The following is a 19,014-nucleotide window of genomic DNA, read 5'->3' on the forward strand; positions in this document are numbered from 1 at the left end:
ATTCTTAATTGTGTGGTGTGACACAGGTGTACTGAAATGTAACCTGTGCTGAGCTGAACTGCTGATATTAGGAAGAACCCTACTGTTCTAGTTGCAAATCGTCCTCCTGTCCTCGGGAGTCTGGACTTGAGTTGAACTTGTGAAGTTTGAACTCTCAGGTACAGGAGTCCGAACATGGCATAGACACAGATTTTATCAGCATGGAATAGCTCTTGTCCAATCAAGTTACTTGGTCGTAACTAACTGTTGTGTAACATTATTTATTTATTTTTATATGTGTGTGTGTGTGTGTGTATACAGTCATGGAAAAAATTATTAGACTACCCTTGTTTTCTTCAATTTCTTGTTTATTTTAATGCCTGGTATCACTAAAGGTATATTACCTGAAGAATACAATGAACACGACTAAAATGCAGCTAATTACAAAATACTTTATGTCCTATTTGAAATGCTTAAGGTGAATTGTATTCCCAGGGTATATAAGAGGCCATTTCATGTCATCAGCAGCATTGCACATGCAAAGGCCTGGAGTGGTTTCCTGCTTACATTCAAGCTGTGGCACAACTCAGAAGTTGTCAGCTCTCACATAATGCCTAAAACAAAAGAATTATGTGAAGCCACAAAGGCAGCCATCTTGGCACTGCTGGAAATTGGCTTGAGTGAGAGACAGGTAGCCAAAAAACTGAAGATCTCCAAGACAGCCGTTCATTACACCAAGAAAAAACAAGCCTAACATGGTACTACCAAATTGCTAGCTGGTCGAGGCAGGAAACGTCTTTCTACCCCACGAGATGACCGTGCACTCATCCGTTCCTGTGTCAGGAATCGTCGTCAGACCTCCAGGGACCTTAAAAATGAGTGAGCACTGTCAAGACATGTGACTTGTTCGGCAAGGACAGTTCGAAACCGACTTCTTGAAGCTGGTCTGAAGTCACACAGGGCACAGAAGAAGCCCTACATCAACGAAAGGCAGCGGAAGGCCCGGTTACTCTTTGCTAGGAATCACAAGGATTGGACCGTTGATGACTGGGCTAAGGTTCTCTTCAGTGATGAATCCAATTTTGAATTGATGCCCACTCCAGCCAACTTACTGGTTAGGAGGAAGCCTGGAGAAGCCTACAAACCAGACTGTCTTGCCCCTACAGTAAAACATGGGGGTGGATCAGTGATGATCTGGGGTTGTTTCAGTATGGGTGGCACAGGGCAAATGCAATTGTGTGAAGGGCGAATGAACCAGGTCATGTACAGGGCTACTCTTGAAAACAGTCTTCTTCCATCAGCTGGAAAACTCTTTCCTGCCTCGAACGACTGGATTTTCCAACAGGACAATGCCCCTTGCCACACGGCAAGGTCAGTTAAAGCCTGGATGGAGAACCAGAACATTCGAACCATGCCTTGGCCTGCTCAATCACCAGATCTGAATCCAATGGAAAACCTGTGGAAAATCATCAAACTCAAAATGGAGAATATGTGTGTGGGTGTGTGTGTATATATATATATATATATATATATATATATATATATATATATAAGATGTTCTTTAATACTTTAACTACATTAAGCTGAAAATACTTATGTACTCTTGATAAAGTAGGATTTACTTGTGATGGAGTATTTTTACTTTCTGTACTGGTGCTTTTACTAAAGTGAACGATCTGAACACTTCTTCCACCTCTGAATTAGACAGTAAAACAGGCTAAGTTAAGAACCATACACAACATCATTTTGTACATTTATGTAAAGTAGGTTGCTATAGTTACTGTCTAAAAATAGCTTGTTTTTTAGTTATTTCCTTTTTTTTCTCCCAACACCTTCAAGTAAGCATCTCACCTGTGTCTATGTGCATCTGTTAGAATTAATCAGTTGTTTTTTGTAATGCCTGGGGGAAGCATCCAAAAGACATGCCCTTTCTGCAAGGGCATAGTTCCCTTTGCCAAGAAAATATGCAGCCACTGCAATATAATATAATGCAGCCTGTAAAGCCACGCCTCAACAAGACGTTGAAGAAATTTGAGGAAAGGAGGACGGAGTGGGTGTCTATGTCAGGATGGTTCTCAGGTGTTCAGGTAAGACTGACAGAACTATGCCCAGAGGCACCGTCAACTGTGCCAACCACTCACCTGAATTAGTTCAAAAGATCATTGAAACTCTGCTTAAGGATGTGGGGAGACACCAGAGCCAAGAGCAGAGGAAATGAAAGCTAAAACCTAATTCAGGCTCCTGTGTTTTTGAGTCCTGAGAGTCGTGTACCTAGCTGCTTAGAAAGGAAGGCAGCATTTAGAGACGATGCAGCAGTGGAGAACACACTACACATGGTATCCACAGCGGGACAAAAAATGCCAGGTGATGCTGCTGAGTTACACAAGGTGATCAAAACCACAGTCTGTTATCATCACACAACAGAGCCAGAGGTAGGGTTTTCTGAAGCAGTGGACTTGGCTACAGAAGAAGTAAAGAGGAGATTGGACCAAGATGGCATAAAAGCAGCAGCTCTCAGAGAGCGAGTGGTTGGAAGACTTGAGGGAAATTAAGAATGATGAGAGAGCAGATGTGTTTTGTAATGTGTGGAGTTCACTGGTAAACTTGTTGTTCATTTTGAATATTATCAATCTGACATTTGTGCAAGTGAGAAGACTTGTTGAGGACACTGTCCTGGCTGGGTTGTGGTGACAATTAATCGAGGAAAACAATGATTTCAGGAAATGTTTGGATGAGTGTTCCATTGAAACAGTCCAGTAGGCTCTATTGGGTAACTCTTTGTCTTGGTGTTCTGCATCTTTGCCAAAAGGCGTTGACTGAATGCTATAAGAGAGGAGGTCTTGCCTGTACTTGTGTGAGCGCTTCGCACATTTGACTTCAGAGCTTTTGTGTAAACTGTTTCTCCGTGTGCATGTAAACCGATATTAAAGAGCACTTTCACCTGACTTCACCTCTTGGACTAAGACTTCTTTTCTTTGATAAAGTAGATAAGTGAAGAGAGGTTTTTCTCTCCACAAAAAGCAGCCAACAAGGAACAAACAGTGAATGTGGATTCTCTTCACCTTCCCTTACACTTTGACAGAACCGGACTGGAGATCCAGCTGAAAAGGATTGGAGATGTCTTCAGTAATTCTCCCTGTAGCATCATAAAAGACATAGCTGCAAATATGTCTAAACTTCACCCAAAAACCCAAAAAGGGCTATTTTCAAAGAAACAGAAAACCTTATTAAACTATGTTTCCCCATCTCAACTGCTTCTTCAGAGAAAACGTTTTCCAGAAGACAAGGTTATGCACAAAGGTGACACAAAGACCACTTTGCCCTCATGCATGTTCATGGCGATATTTCGGACAGTGTAGACATTGATGCCCTTGTGAGGACCTTCATCAGTGCCATACCACATTTGCCACTGTGCAGCATGCATTTATCTTTGTTGCTTTTCTGCACACCTTTTGAATATTCAATTCAATTCAATTTTATTTGTATAGCGCCAAATCATAATATACATTATCTCAAGGCTCTTTACAGGGTAAGGTCAAGACCTTACTTTGTTACAGAGAAAAACCCAACAGTTCCCACAAAGAGCAAGCGCTTGGCAACAGGGGGGAGGAAAAACTCCCTTTTAACAGGAAGAAACCTCCAACAGAACCGGGCTCAGGGCGGGCGGCCGTCTGCCTCGACGACCCTGAACCCAATTTTTGTTACCTAGATTGATGTTGGGTGTTGGTAGTTATCAATTATTCGCTATAAAAATTTAATGAAATATTAATATTAAAAATATCATTTTAAATAATAACTAAAATGAATTGGCGTTAGGTTTAGGGTTAGGTCAGGAGGGCCAGGCCCTTGTTGTCTTTGGGGACTTCAAATTTGAGACCCTGCAGAGCCTGTATGAGTCTGAGGTAGGGTTGTCACGATACCACAATTTCAGTAGTCGATACCAATACCTTTGATTTTCCACGATTCTCGATACTAATTCGATACCACGATTAAAAAAAAAAAACAAAAAAAAAACAGAACCCATGTACTTTTAAATTCACTAATTTATTGAAAACTGCTTTAAACTGTCAAGTATTTAATACCACTATAAAAACAAGCAATACTGTGCTTTATGGTAATAAATAACAACAATATTCAACTATTTACATTCAAAAAAGAACCGCAGTGGCATGGGGCCTTCAAGTATATAAAACAAACAATATTCTTCTTATAAATATGCAAATAAATAACTAAACTACAGTGGTGTGGAGCCTGATCTCACATCACTAAAACCTCTAACACCAGCCACTGTTTGCATGTCGGCTTGTTTGTGTCTAGAATTGCTCCGTATTCATCCGCCTCCGATGCAAAATATTTCCACTCGCGACTCTTCGTACCTGTTTTGTCACCGAGCCGACGTGTTGTGCTTCCGCTCCATGGATGTATTATAATACATCCATGTTGCACTCCCACTTGCTGAAGCCATTGTCATTGTTATCCACAGACTGTATATAAAAGCTGTTAGCTCAGGTTTTCTTCTTCAGCGCCGCTGACTGCTCTGTGCTGCTCACACGCGGACACTGCCCCCGTCACTTCCGCCGAGAATCGACACGGCTCGCCGCGGGAAAGTTGAATCTTCGGTTCTGACGGTTCCAGAAAAAGCAGTTCTCGATGTATTTTTTGCGTGTTGGTATCGAATTGGTAAGTATCGGTTCTTGTGACAACCGTAGTCTGAGGGCCCCCAAAAAAACAAGTATGTTGTAACAGCATTTGCAATAAATCTGCTGTAGTACCTATATGACAAGAATCATGTGACGGCATCAGCTCCAGGCTCACAGATGGAGAATGCTGTCTGCTACGCCACAACCACCAGCAGCAGCAGCACAGCCTCTGTCTCAGCTGCAAGCCAGGGAGGCAGGAGCTCTCCACGTTTAGCGTACCTTGACTGATGACCTTCGCAAATGTTAAAATTAGTCACATCATTGATGTTGTTACATGTCATTTATTCTTGTTACAGGCCTCTTGATCCTGTGATTGTGGCCTTCGTCGCTAGGCGGCATTCTCTGCAAAAGGAAATGCAAAGAAACTGGTCCCATCTAAGCCTGCATTTCCAAGTAAGCTCAAGTTCATCTTCATTAATACAGGGTTGAACTTGATTACATTTCTTATGTTCGCTGTATATTTTCTGTTTCTTCTGTCTCACTGTCAGCCTCCACCAGACCAGCTCTTCCCTCAATGTCATTGGAGGAGCTGTCGGACAAAGAGTTGGTCAAAGCAGTCGTAGATGTAGAGGACTGTGAGTAAAACAATACGCACTATTCATGTAAAAAGCTTCCTGGTGTCTACCTTGTGCGAGTCATGAATCACTGACTGAGCTGCCGGCCAATCACCTGATAACACTTCACTAATGGCTGCTTCTGCACTTCTTCATCCTCCTCTCCCTCGTTACCTGCACGCCCCCTGTAGCTGCTGCCTGCCTCACTGCTTCAACAACACAGGGCCCTCCCGCAGGCTCTGCCTCCTCCTCCTCCAGACAGCGAGCAGCCTGGCCCCTTGTCCACTGTTGGTTCTTGCCTCAGGAGCACAGCCTACAGGAAGAGGAAGGAGGCTGAGGCTGCTGCAGTAGGACAGGGGCCACTGCCCGGAGAAAAAACCAACCTGCAGCCATCATTACACACCTGCAACAAGCATGGCCAGCCGACGTGGATCAACACGGGCTACACTTGCATTGCACTTGTGTCATACTGTGCAGCTGTTGGTGTAAAGACTGTGGAGGAGAGGAAGGAGGAAATGAAGAGACAGGAGGGCAACAGAGAGACTGAATAACACTTTTTTATGTCTCCGTGCCGGCAACAGCCAGAGGTTTTTTTTTCTGGTTGTCTGTTCATCTCATTCTCATGGACACAAAGTCTCAAAGATTAAACATGCTACTTAAACTGCTGTGACATATTATTTACTGTTGCCATGGTGCTCAGCACCACTGACAGTATCTAATATGCCCACTCATAATGTCATTCCTGTCACAGCTGGACTGGCAAATCGGGAGAAATCCTGCCACATTGGTGGACTGTGGACTGTTTTTCCCATCCCTGTATTGTCTCTTCACCAGCCCTCTTTGTGTACCTGTCGTTTGGGGTGTGCATGAGAGCGTGCACGTGTGCAGGAAGTGGGCTCACTGGACAATCACAACATGTAATCAACCCAAGCGCTGTTATTTGTTTGATACAGCATGAAGCGATGGAGCTGTGTACATTGTTCAGTTATTTATTTGTCACAGAGTAGCTTACTTGGCAAACACACATGACACAAACATGACTGAAAGCACACACACATTCTGTGAGGTGCCATATGGGGAGTGAGCTCATGCTGTGATGGTGCTGAGTGGGTGGGATAACTGATTCCTCTACAGCTGCTCTTCAAGACAACACGGCACACAAATGTTCTCTGCAGGAGGAACAACAAATAGTATTCATTAATATAGTTCATGCTATCACAACTGTCTCTGTTTCAGCTGAGAGCACTGAGCCTGGCTGAAGTCCCCCCCCCCCCCCACACACACACACACACTCTCTCTCTCATGATGCTGAGACAGGTCTATTACTGTCAGGCTCATTGTTTGTTTCTTGTCCAGTCTGCAAAACAAAGTCAGTGTTCTTGTCCTCTAGGTAACCTCAGCAGTTATGCAAGCTCAAAAAGTTTGAAGTTGTCTGTTCTACTTTCCAATATCAACCTCAAAATCTCAAGTGTCCTCCCAGATCTATGTCCATGCTGTGAAACTAAACACAGTTCACAGAGCTAACACACACTATATCAGTGAAAATAACAAATGTAATAGGGAACAGTCAGGTTACTGACAGGGAGGATTATTTTTCAAAGTAGTATTTGTTGGTCCTTGTGTTCTTGGCTGCAGAAAGATGACTCAGATTTGTTATTCTGCTGATAAACAATATGCCTTTGTCCTTAAATAATACACAGTAACATCTCACAGAGGTGTGTGTGTGTGTGTAGGGGTGTGTCCATTACAGTGAAACAAAAGCCTGTGATGAGCCTGATGGACTGAACCAGAATCCATCTGTCGTAAAGCCAACACAGCTGAGATCATAGTGTGAAAGGTTTAAGATCTATTTCTTCACTACATTGAAAGACAGATTTGTGTCCTCGTTAATTGTCCATTTTGCTGTATGTCAATGTGTAAAAAACAAAGCTGAAAAAACTCAAACTGTGAAGGAATGATGGCGTGGCAGGTAATGGCGGAGCAGTGAGGAGGTAACAGGTGGGTGACGTGGCAGGTTATGGTGGTGGAGTGTAGAAACAGTGGGTGGGGAGAGTTGCAGGTAATGAAGCAGATTTCCAGAGGGAGCAGGCAGCAGCACTGGAGCAGAAGTTCACTGAAGCGAGGAGAGAAATGTGGTCAGGACAAGATCCACAAATTACAATGAATAACTGAGCTTTCAGAAACACACCGGATCCGTGGCGTGTGCATTGAGGCTGCCATTGCTGATCTGCTGTGGATGTGCTCTGTCGCTGCTACTTTCAGCTCTATCTGTCTACACAGAGTTTGCATGATACTTGAATGTTTCTTCATTTTAATGAATTTCACAGTCTCCACATGCAGCTACTAAAATGGTTAAAAAATATCTTTATATTTTTTCATGCCTATGACATGTTCAGATTGGCGGCACGTGATTAACACAATTTAAAAACGTGTTATGCTCGGTCCTTAATCGATCAACGTGTTAATGCTGACAGCCTTACAATACAGCCAATTGCAGGATGGAAGACTGAGTTTCTGATCTGACAAAGAGAGAACAAATGATGCTTGACCTTTTCAGTATTCACTTGACTTGTCTTTGCCATTTGCTCCAGTAGCTGTTAACCAAGCTTGTCCAAAGTCTGCCCCACAGGCCAGGCTGATTTTAAACAGCCTGTGGCTTGCCTCTCTAATTATACTATTGTTAGGATTAGCCCCCCTTGAGCCCTTGTTTTCCTCATGTGCTCATGTGTTTCCCCTCTCCTCCTGAGTTTGTCTTTTGGGTCTGTTTGTGTGTACGTGTGTATAGCTGGGCGTGGCCTCCCAGTTTGCTGTTCCTGCCAGTTCTGCCTCCACACCTGTCTCCAATCTTCCTCATCGGCTTCACCCACTGCAGTATTTGAGACTGGCTCAGACCTGCACTCTTTGCCAGCTTGTTCAGTTACCTTTTTTTTGCCCCAGGTTTGTTGCCTCTGCTGCCCTGCCTTGCTGTGCCTGTTTACCTGCCATCCAGCTGGAGTCCCCTGATCACCTGGCCTGTCCCTGTCCCTGTCTCCCAGGACTTATTCCCCACCTGCCCTCAACTGCTTGTGACTTTACAAACTGTGTAATAAACGCCCCTTGCTGGCTTCACCTCACACTTGTGTTCTGTTTGTGGGTCCTAAAAGAGAAAACTTCTAAACCTTACAACTATTTGAGGCTCAATCTAGCAAATTCACTTCGGGTGTCATCTCACGAAAGCAGCACCACCCTACAGTTAGTAGACGTCTCTACTACCTAGGTGGAACAAATGTTTTCATAAACAAATGGTAAACAGGCAACAAACATTTTCTGCTGTAGGTTGTGGTCTTGGCCACAGTGAAGAAGCATGAAGTTGATGGTGAGGCCAGTTCATTATGGGATTTTCATACAGTAAGACCAGGGGCAAGATGCATAAAACCCATGACTAACCACACAAAACCAGAAATATGCTATGCATTCCTTTCGTTAGAATTATAAAGGTGTGCGTACACATGATTCTGCTTTATGAATGCTCATTGAGAAATTGGGTGCACATACACAAGCCACATTTCCACTCACAATTAGCCATAAATAAAGACACTCCCTTAATCCATCAGTTTGCAGAGAGAAACACTGTGCAACAAGTTATAAGGCATGGCCCAGAAAAGAAAGACAAAAAAGAAAAACAACTTTGAAAAACTAAAGAAAAGCAAAAGTGTGTTGTTTGGTCTTTGTTCTAAGATCACACATGCAAAAAACAGGCACACAATGGTGAGGGTCTGAGTTCCAAGCAAAGAACCATGGAGATGTTCAAAGATATAGTCGGATTACAAATGGAAGGCCAAAAAGCACAAAGCCAGCCAGAAGGCAACAGGAGGAGGGCCGACAACCCCTGTTCATCAAGCATGGATGAACGCATTGCTTCTTGGGCCACACAGCTTTGTGTGGAATTGTAGAAGACCACGAGGGAGACACAGACACACAGATGGGGCATACATAGTATGTAGGTTTTATTAAGATGGGTCAATTATACTCAACAGAATTATTTTAATTAAAGCAAAATATTCAATAGATTCACCGACGACCATAGTGGCACTCCAGGGACACAGGATGAAGGGAGGCTGCATCTACTGCTTGTGTGCAAACTGTACCATGAACATTACACACAGCTGCAGCCATTTATAACACCCAGTGTAATCATTTGCTGTGATGTCTTAATTAGGCAGAACCAGACAGGCATCCAAAACTGTGATGAGTGAATATTAAAAGAGTATTGAAATTCAATGGTTTTGAGTGAAATGCTTTCCCCGCTATTGGCTATTGTTGTGGAATTTGGCAGAGATATTCATGGTACCCACATGATGAATCTGAATGACTTTAGTGATTCCCTGACTTTTCCACTGGAAGCACCAGCAGGCACTGTACCCTGTGTTTAGTAATAATTAACAAATATTTGTATAATAAAAGTCCCTTATTGTATAAAGGCAGATGTCCATGTGTTTGTGATTATAAAGCAGGTCTAGGTTCTATATTAATACTGTGAAAAATCAAAGCCTCAGTCCACAGAGAAATGCACACAGCCTGTATTCAGAAACTGAGCCTTAAAACCAGCCCTCAGTGTTTACCAGAAATTTGATACATTTTTATTCAGTCACTCAGAAAACAGTCAGCACCAGTTCACCTGCTGTTACTAGAGCTCCAGAGAGAAGCCTGAGAGAAGAGATGTAAAACTACACTGAGATGATTTTTGGTTCTTAAAACCACAAATAGATCTTTTGATGGAGATCAACACTTCAGATAAAACACAGGGAAAATGTAAAATAAGGCTCCTTTAAGCATGAAGACCTGACATCAGCATTACCCCAAAGCACTGTTGTATCTTCAGCATGGCCATAGACACAGCCTTTATTGAGTTATTTCAAAGTTAGTCCTTTTTCAATAAGTGTCTACATCATTTTTGGGAAATTGAGTAATTGCTATAATTGTATGATAGGCCCCTCTGGTTTGATCTGATAGTTGGGTCTAATGATATAGGTGTGCATTGTACTGACTGGGACATAAACATAAACCATGTCAAACACTTTTATTTACACTTTTATTAGTGTGACGTGACAAAAAAAATGAACTAATGCCAACAAAAGTCCAAAGTGAAATTATATATTTTGTCCCAAAGTAAACTTGGGGACGTAGCATCATAGAGCCAAATGATTTTTGAATTTGATTTTTTTTTTTTTTTTTGGTATTTAAAGTTCAGACGGTGTAAAAACATGCTGGAGTACTTCTAACAGACACAGTAGACTTGCAGCTGTGCATCTGACTGGTTCATAGCATTGAGCTGAAAGTGCCTGTACAGCCAGTGACAGTTCAGCCTATAAGCAGATACAATGTAGATATAAGGCCATGTTCTGCACTTTGCTTGGGTGAGCATAGGAGGAAGCTTAAAGGAACAGGTAAGGTCAGGGTTTGTGGGCCCCAAGGCTGTTTGACAGCACAGTCTGAACCCCACTACAGTGTCTAATGATCAAAACATCATTTAATATGAAGACCGGGCTTCTACAGGAATGTTCTCCCAACTTTTAGCTCATTACACTGATGTAAGCCGTGCTTGATAACAGCTGTAATCGTACATTTACACGACTAAATCCTTATAGCCTGACTGTAAACGGTTTGGTGGATGTTCACAACGGTTTCTGAATGTTCAAAACTAATGAAGAAACGCTGTGCTTGAAGGTGCACACATGACCTTTGAAATATTTAATATTTATAATAGTTCACATTAAGGTTCATATAGATTATGTCAATTTCAAATATCTGCAGATGCTTTATGGGAGGAGTTATAGTTATAGAAAAATATAAATACTCAAAAATGCCCTGATCTCTCTTGGCAACTGTGTTGTGATATGAAGTGTTTATGAATTGTTTATTCACAGTGTATGGGAGCTGCGGGGACAGGAAGAGGAAGAGAGCAGTCTGCATTCTGGTTTAATGGTAAATCCACATACCTTAATAGTAGGTCATACAGGTGTGTTTTTCCATGTAAAATCACATTATTTATTATTTAACAAAATAAAAGAGAATCACTTTACAGTAGATTTGAAATAGAATAAAATTTGATCAAATCATTCATGTTCTTGCTCAGAATGGTCTGATGAAGACTGGACACAAAGTGGATGACAGTACAAAATATAGTGTGACTACACAGAACAACACAGGACAAATGGTTAAATCCCTGTATAAACAGATTATTTACTCAGTTCCAAATCAGCACCATATAATACGTGTAGTGGCAGTTTATGTACCAAACATACTGCAACTAAAAAAGTACAGTACAGGAATAGTTAAGCATATTTTCACTATATCAGCCAAAAAAAAAAGACTCATCAATAAAAGCCAATGTTGTTAAATAACCCTACGACATACAAAACAGATAAATGTTAACAATGACAACAGGACCATCACTGACAAAAAGCTGAATTCCACAATAGTGAAACAGGTCATAAGATAGCACCATTCAACCCCTTGGAAAAGATTGAGGCCTTTTGTGTTAACACACACACACACGCATGCCCACACACACACAGACACACACAGACACACACACAGACATACACACACAGATGCATGTGAGCTCCATGACTATTTGAAAAGGGCTGATAAGGCAATGATGATAATTGTGAACAGCAGCTGCTGGTGAGAGATATTTACTGTTGACTCAATGTTTGACCATGTAAAGATGATTATGAGCAGTTTTTTCTCCAACCTTTAACTGTCAGCTGGGAAAAACTTGTGAAAACAGCATTTAAAGAAGTGAAAAATGAAGCTCTTCCTCTGAGATCCCGTTTCCACCCGGTATTAACAGGTGACCTGTATCTGTGCATGTGAACAATGACATCTTATCATGGGCCTCAAAAGTGTTCTTGTTATCTCCACTCTGTTGGTACTCTGCAGATCTCAATATGTAAATTAGAATGGGAGATAAAGGTTAAAGGTCAGTCTCCAGGATTACTCTCAAGAGCCTGCAGAGATGCACTGGCTTCTGGAGGTTGCTTTTCAGTAGCCTTGCTAATTAGACTAATGTTACTTTTACTGTAATAAGCTTCTCCACTTATTATCTTAAGTACTAGTTGAGCCACCCCTGCTGGTCACATGATCCACATACTGTGGTCCATAGTGGTTTGTCAAGAGTCTTGTGATGTGATGCTGCTGTATGAACTCTACTTATTATTCCTTTGCAAAAACCCAAAGGCCAATTAGCATTCGACCGCAAAGCATCAAGAACTAGATACTGCTGGTGCAATAAGCAGCTCCTGCTGGTATGGATACACATATAAAAGAACTGCATAGCCTTTATAGCATTTCCCTTTAATAAAGAGTAGTAATTGGTAGGAATCTGACATTTTATCTGCCTGAGAACCTCTCTCATTTGTACAGGCAGAAGAAAATGTCTGTACACAGTGCATGTGATTTGGGAATTGGACTTCATTCAATAATAATTAATGTTTCAATATAAACCACTCAAACTTGGAAGGGAATGTAATTGCATATACAGTATCCTATGTTATAATTGCCCACACTGTAATACTGCAGATGGACTGTGGGTAAAAATGTATATGACAGGTGACAAAAGCAGCCAATGAGCTGTTATCTGTGAGTGTGAGAGAGCAGTGTTGAGAGAGCTGAGTGAATTAACGCTGACAAGATGATAAAAGACGTCATAAATACAAGTCATCCTTATGCTTGTATTCGTTTATGGATAGATGTTAGCAACTTTAAATGTTATTATTGTAAGTAAACTGCTAAAGTGCAGAAGTTATTCCTTCTTCTGGTGTTCTGTCAGTTACCAAACAGCTTGAGGTGCATTACCACCACCCCCTGGACTGGAGTAGAGTTGACCTTGATTTGCATGTAGCCTAGAAAAACAAGTCCAATCAGACCGGTGATCTGGCCATATAGATACATATATGTGCCTAAGTAGAAAAGTTTTTGAAATAGCACCTGGATTTCATGCGGATACGAGACACTGGAAATGACAGGAGTAAATGGGGTGTTGGTCAGATATGATGGTGAAATGTGATCTCATTAGAAGGTTTAGATTTGATTTCTTTTTATCATTCTGACATTAACTTATTTTGTTTTGTGTGCACCAGCTGTGAGTTAAGGTCTCATCTCGAGGCCTTGGTTTGCTTCTAATGAAGTTGGATTGTGTAATGCGAGTGGTCCTACTGTCCAGCAGGATCATACGCCCTGCTGTGAGGCTGCAGAGGTGACAGCATGATTTACACAAGCTAAACAATGCCTATGGTCACGATGACCATCACTGGAATAGCCAGTGAAAGGTGTCACACTGACCCACACCTACTTAGAGGCCAAACAACTAGAACGGCAAAACCAATTTTTGCACTGCTGTGCACACTTGATGTAAGTGTTGAATTTGAATAAACAATGTAATATTGTGTTTAAATCCATCAGCTGGACTGTATCTAAATAATAAAACACCACCATGCACCATACACCATGTTCTGCTACATGGGCTGTCCATGGCCCTCACACAGACCAGTGGATCAGTGGGTCTCCTATTATTAGCTGGGTTGCTTCACTGTAATCCAACAGTATTTTTCCATGGCTCCTGATCAATAATTACATATTATTACACTATACTGAATCAATACTTAAGTATCATAAGTTTACCTATATATAAACTTATTTACTAGGTATTTGAAATTGCAACAATTAGCTATAATACAGTACAACAGGAAGAAAATACAATGAGGAGCATAATTAAAGAAGAGAGGAGAGGGGAAAGCTCTGGCTAACTCCCATGTTATCTGATAGACCTGCCAGAAAAAGTCTACTCCAAAATCAAGCACTTAATTTCAATCATTCTGTGCAATAAAGCCGACTGGACTGGCTTTCCAAAGGCTCCTCCACTTTTTTTTTGTTTTGGTGTACAGCAAAAGAAATATTGGACATTTTCAAGTCTTCATCAAAAGTAGAAGCTTATGAGCCCATTTCAAATGTACACTTCTGTGTACTTGCCATTTTCTTTTTTAAATACAAAAAGTTCCATCAATAATAGAAATTGTTTTCTTATTTAACAATATTAAAAACATTTACAAAATGGAGCGCTATTCGGAGGAAGTAGATTTGATTTGGTCATTAGCTCTTGTGCAGTATTTTCTTGGCATAAAAGTCCCTACAGGTTTCACAGCAGCGCTGGTACCACCTCATGTCCTGACAGAGGTTCTTCTCTCGGATCACGCGACAGTACACCGTCCACTGGTCCCCCATGCATTTGTAGGTCAAAGCAGCTGGGGAGGGGGACAGGAGAGAGACAGCATCATTTCAACAAGTCCTCTGAGCTAAACGATATAATAAATTGTTTTTATAATTGCCCTCCAGAGCACCCAGTACTAACTTTGCCACTGTGTGAAGTGGGTGACAACACACCATCTGTCCTCAGTTATACCATTACACCTTACAAAGCTCTAACCACGCTTTGAGAACACTTCACTACCCTGGGTTTGTTTGTGTTTAACATTATTATTGCAGTAGCATTTTTATTATACAGAATCTTCTGTAATTAAGTCAAATTAACTGTTTATTCTTCTCATGTCTTTGAATTATTTTATATCATGGTGACAACTGACTCCAGTCTGCATCCTAAAGCCCTTCCAGGTCCCTCTGGTCAGGCTTCTCTACATTTGGTAGCAACAGGTGGGTTTCAGGCCAGTAGGAAGCAGTGAAGAACATGTCAGCCAGAGGCATGAAGAGGTTCAAGTTGTCTTTGACCAGCAGGGTGGAGCAGGTGGTCAATCCCCCTTGCGGAAGGAAGTGCTTGTCCAGAACCTCTGCAATGTTTGTTTTGCATTCAGCAGCAGGCTGAATGTGAATCTCAGATAAATGGTTTAGGCTGCAGGAGAAGAAGCGGAAGAGAGTCCTAGCTCCAGTAGGAGGTGCAGGACTGCCAGACAGCCCAGGTCTGTTCAACAGAGCCTACAACAGACCCACCTGATATCCCAACCATTCAAGAGAGGCCCGATGCTGTTCCATTGCTGCTGGATAATGAAGGACAACATTCCAGTCTGGTGAGGTTCTTTGGGTGATAAAGCCGCTATGCTGTGAGGGTGAGGACAGTAAACTCTATGTAATCATTGTCAATATAACTGCTCGTCTGTCAATGGCCTCAAGATGGGCAGGCTCTCCACCTAGCTCCACTGTTGACTGGTAGAGCCTGAGCTGCACATGTTGCTCTGGACATGATGACACAATGGACTATGCAAATGTAAGGTGTGCTGTTTTGCAGAAGTTTGAAATCAGTGAGGTTCTGTTCCAGTGTGCAGGGAGAAAAGGAAACTTCCAGAGAGCTCAGGTTTAACAAAGGAGCAAGTTGGAGATGCCATCATCATGGAGCTGTTTCTCAAAGTCGTTAACCCTGAGTGTCCCACCTGGATCTAAGAACAAAATACCAGGGCACCCAAAGAAGCAGAACTGACTGAAGCTTTCCTGGCTGCCCATTGCTCATCAAGACACCGCCCAACTAAGTCCCGCCCACCCACGCTGCCAAGTAAATAAGTTGGTGGGAATACACTTAGAGTCAGTAACACAAGACTTTTAGTTTCTTCCTCTCAAACTTTAAGCAACTGAGGAGTGTGAATAGCATGCTGGGAATTCACAGAATGAAACGCAGTTCCAGTCTCTCTCTGCGTGATCAGGAAACAGCCCAAAACAGGACAGTCTTTGTCTTTATATTATGTATTTGGTGACTTTGTCAGACGACATCATGGTCACAAAATCAGGATTTTAGCAGCGCAGAGCAGCAGCTTGGGAAAGGTTTCAGAATCGCTGCTGGGTAACGTAGTGATTATGGGCTGTGTTCCAGTCACCATTTCATACGTGCCATTGTCTGACAACAGAAACATCATACGTTGTCATGCTCTCCACTTCCACTGCTATGCATACATAATGCTCTCACCATTCAAGAGTGATTGTTATCAGGAATTGGGGCTCAGAGCAGCTGTTGATGAGGAGGGGCTTAAGGAGCAGTAATTTCCCTCTTAAACTGAGGCTGCAGTGTTTACAAATCTAAGTCATCTCACAGCAGATCAGTGCCAGGAGCTGCAAGCCCAAAAGCCTAAAGAGCACTTGACCTAAAGCCAAGTTGTACACACCCCATTAAACATAAGATTTATCTGCTCTCATTGGGGACACCACCTGCTGAGTTCCAGCCAGATTTGTTCCTGAAATGAAGCAACTGAAGCTTGAAGAGGTGGAGGAGATGCTGCCTCCAGGAGTCATCGGGTGAGCACTGTAGCCCTGTGGTGCTGCTTCCAAAGAAAGATGACACTTTTCAAAGTTGAGTGCTTTGTCTGCCTTTGATCTCTACCCTATGCCAAGGGTTGATGCGCATTGAGCGCTTGAGAAATGCCAACTTCCCAATGACCTTTCACCTCTGCCACCTCTGTTCAGAGTTCCATGTGGCCTGTTGAGATTCTGGAGATGATGCTGTCTGGTTTGCACAGAGCACCAGAAACCTTCCAGAGGTTAGGGGAAGAGGTTTTGAGAGGAACGGAAGGCTACACAGCAGCCTCCACTGATGGTATTGTTATTTTCAGCAGGACCTGGGAAGAACATGTGTGTCTCACATTTGTTGACGTATCCAGAGTGGTGGTCTCAGTGTCTGGTCATCAGTTCAAAACCTTATGAACACTGTAGCTGCTGAATACCATGAAAATAATCATTTCTCACTGTGATTAACTTGACAAGCTGTTCATTATTTAACTGCCTATTAGATCAGGGATCTTCAGTTATGAGCTGGGGTCAGGGACCTTTAACCTTTACACCTGTAAGCCTGAGTTGTGACAAGGGTCTCACCTAGCCTGGGGGATGTGATGGTGTTCACATTGATTTTCTCATTGCAGGCCCCATGGTGACAGGGTCGGTAGGTTGGTGGTCTCAGTGTCACTGGGCAGTCGTTGCCATGGCGACCAGTCACTTTGTGCATACACTGGACCACACGTGACTGCAGGCCCTTGCCACAGGATGACGAACACTGAAACGGCAGATGAAAGGTGTCAGTTCTACACCTTGGGGGTTGCAGTCAAATGGTTTCCATCATGTACCTGTAAATCCCCCTGAAAGCACAAGTGATCATTTTTACCTGTGTTTTTGTACAGGTGAAACAAACTAGATATGCCAGACATGTCACCAGTCTTTCACAGAGCTAAGGCTCTGGCCAGCCAGAAGGTCCACACAACTGCACTACCTTACCTGATGACATGTATATTATTATTTTTTACAGATCAGATTTTTTAAACCTTCATATCTATGTAGGAGGGTTGCATGTGGCCAGGTAAGTGGTAAGACAATAACTGAGTTGACCTGTGCCACTGTTGGGAAAGAAGAAAATGGGAATTAAAGGAAAGAGCACCTCAGCCTCTTTCCTCTGACAAACATATGAGAGAAACTATATTACACAGCTAAAGGTTGTTAAAAATGATGTAGATGTATAATGAATCATATACACAAACATGGCAGCTCACTTCTTCTGATGAAAACACATGTAAAAAAAATAGAATTCACATCCAAACCTCTTTATAACGTCTCTTTCCAGCCAGGGAGGGGCTGTACAGTCTAACAGCTTCCCTAAAGCCACCATTATTGTCTACCTCTGTCTGCACTCATGTGATTGACACAGAAATCTTGATATGAAATTATAATTTCTTCCAGGAAATCAGAATTGCCACACAGCCCATGTGTGGACGATACCTATATATTCATGCATTTTTACTGCTGATGAAATATCACAGAGAGGGAGCTAAGGGTCCACTGCTCCTGATGAAAACAGAGATGGCACCATATTATGACTCTGTGCACAGCGGATTGTGATTACAAACTCTGTCTATGTAGATGTGGATCCACGGTGGGTTGGGCCCAAAAGAAAACTGGAGCTGTTTCATTTTTACCTGGTGTACGGAGCACATAGTCATCCCTGTAACCAATAAAAAATAAAAGGGCTCTCACTGGTTTGTTCTGAGAGCAAGGAGAGATGTACCTTCATAGTGTGCATCATTAAAATACATTTTATGGGCTCTTCTGTGAATTTATGTATGTAGCTGTTAGGAATGTCTGCCAACAGCAAAACTAACCCAAGCGACAACATTTTGTACAATGTATTTTTCAAAAGCATCTTGATCAAAATGCTGAAGGTCCTGGTTCACACCTTTAAGTTGATTCACTTAAATTATTGATGATATGAATGATGTCATGTTATCAGTTAGAGAGAAGAAATATTTGGCTTTATTTTCAACTTAAGTTTTAACCACCCCTAATTTTGATTTTTGAATTTTCATACACACTTCGTAGAGCGTGTAAGATATAGAGATCCCATATCTGACCGGTATTAACCTCCAATCTATCTGTTCATCTGTATTTTCCTCAGCAGCAGCCAAATTGTTCTACTGTACATAAGTACATGCTGCCAAATAAATGCATTTTGCAATCGCAACCAATTATGCCAATTTAATGACACACCTACTCAGAAAGATTAAAATCTTTTAGTGTCACTTCCACTGTGTGTGGAGCTTCAGTAACAGGATTCATTTTAACAGCCATAGTCTAACTCACATGTAATTTTGTACAATTAAATGATTTCTGTATTTGTAAAGAGTCAGAGCCACCATCAGCCAGGAGGATTGAATTGTTTCTATTACTGAACTGATGCAGTTGAATCACCATGAGTGATTAAACTGTGATTACCATAAGTGATAATAAAAAATAAATAAATAAAAAGTAGTGGAGTGGTTTCT

At 42.0% G+C, this 19,014-nt stretch overlaps 1 protein-coding gene and 2 long non-coding RNA genes across 7 annotated transcripts in view; 1 reads left to right on the forward strand and 2 right to left on the reverse strand.

The window, feature by feature from the left end:
- The window catches only part of LOC139627428 (uncharacterized), a 38,716-nt gene extending 33,149 nt beyond the window's left edge, over nucleotides 1–5,567 (forward strand). Inside the window, exons 1-3 of one of the 2 annotated variants that reach the window (XR_011692571.1) lie at nucleotides 320–4,711; nucleotides 4,976–5,254; nucleotides 5,425–5,567. This is a non-coding gene — a long non-coding RNA (uncharacterized lncRNA). Of the gene's footprint in view, nucleotides 1–319; nucleotides 4,712–4,975; nucleotides 5,255–5,424 lie in introns of those variants that run through there. The other variant, XR_011692572.1, reaches the window with a different exon arrangement.
- Nucleotides 5,568–5,658: 91 nt separating this feature from the next.
- On the reverse strand, nucleotides 5,659–8,159 carry LOC139627429 (uncharacterized). Its single transcript, XR_011692573.1, has 3 exons — nucleotides 7,783–8,159; nucleotides 7,422–7,505; nucleotides 5,659–7,346 (listed from the first exon to the last, which is right to left on the reverse strand). It is a non-coding gene; the product is annotated as an uncharacterized lncRNA (long non-coding RNA).
- Nucleotides 8,160–11,175: 3,016 nt separating this feature from the next.
- Nucleotides 11,176–19,014, reverse strand: part of adamts17 (ADAM metallopeptidase with thrombospondin type 1 motif, 17) — a 126,267-nt gene continuing 118,428 nt past the window's right edge. For all 4 annotated transcript variants that reach the window (XM_071488160.1, XM_071488158.1, XM_071488157.1 and 1 more), the window contains 2 exons: nucleotides 17,081–17,258; nucleotides 11,176–14,517 (listed from right to left, as the gene is read on the reverse strand). In XM_071488160.1, coding sequence (XP_071344261.1) covers nucleotides 14,366–14,517; nucleotides 17,081–17,258 — 330 coding nt within the window. In that variant the 3' untranslated portion in view covers nucleotides 11,176–14,365. The remainder of the gene's footprint in view (nucleotides 14,518–17,080; nucleotides 17,259–19,014) is intronic.

Source organism: Trachinotus anak, unplaced genomic scaffold (assembly GCF_046630095.1).
Source record: "Trachinotus anak isolate AG129_WGS33_773 ecotype Australia unplaced genomic scaffold, CSIRO_AGI_Tana_v1 ptg000011l, whole genome shotgun sequence".
Taxonomy (NCBI): domain Eukaryota; kingdom Metazoa; phylum Chordata; class Actinopteri; order Carangiformes; family Carangidae; genus Trachinotus; species Trachinotus anak.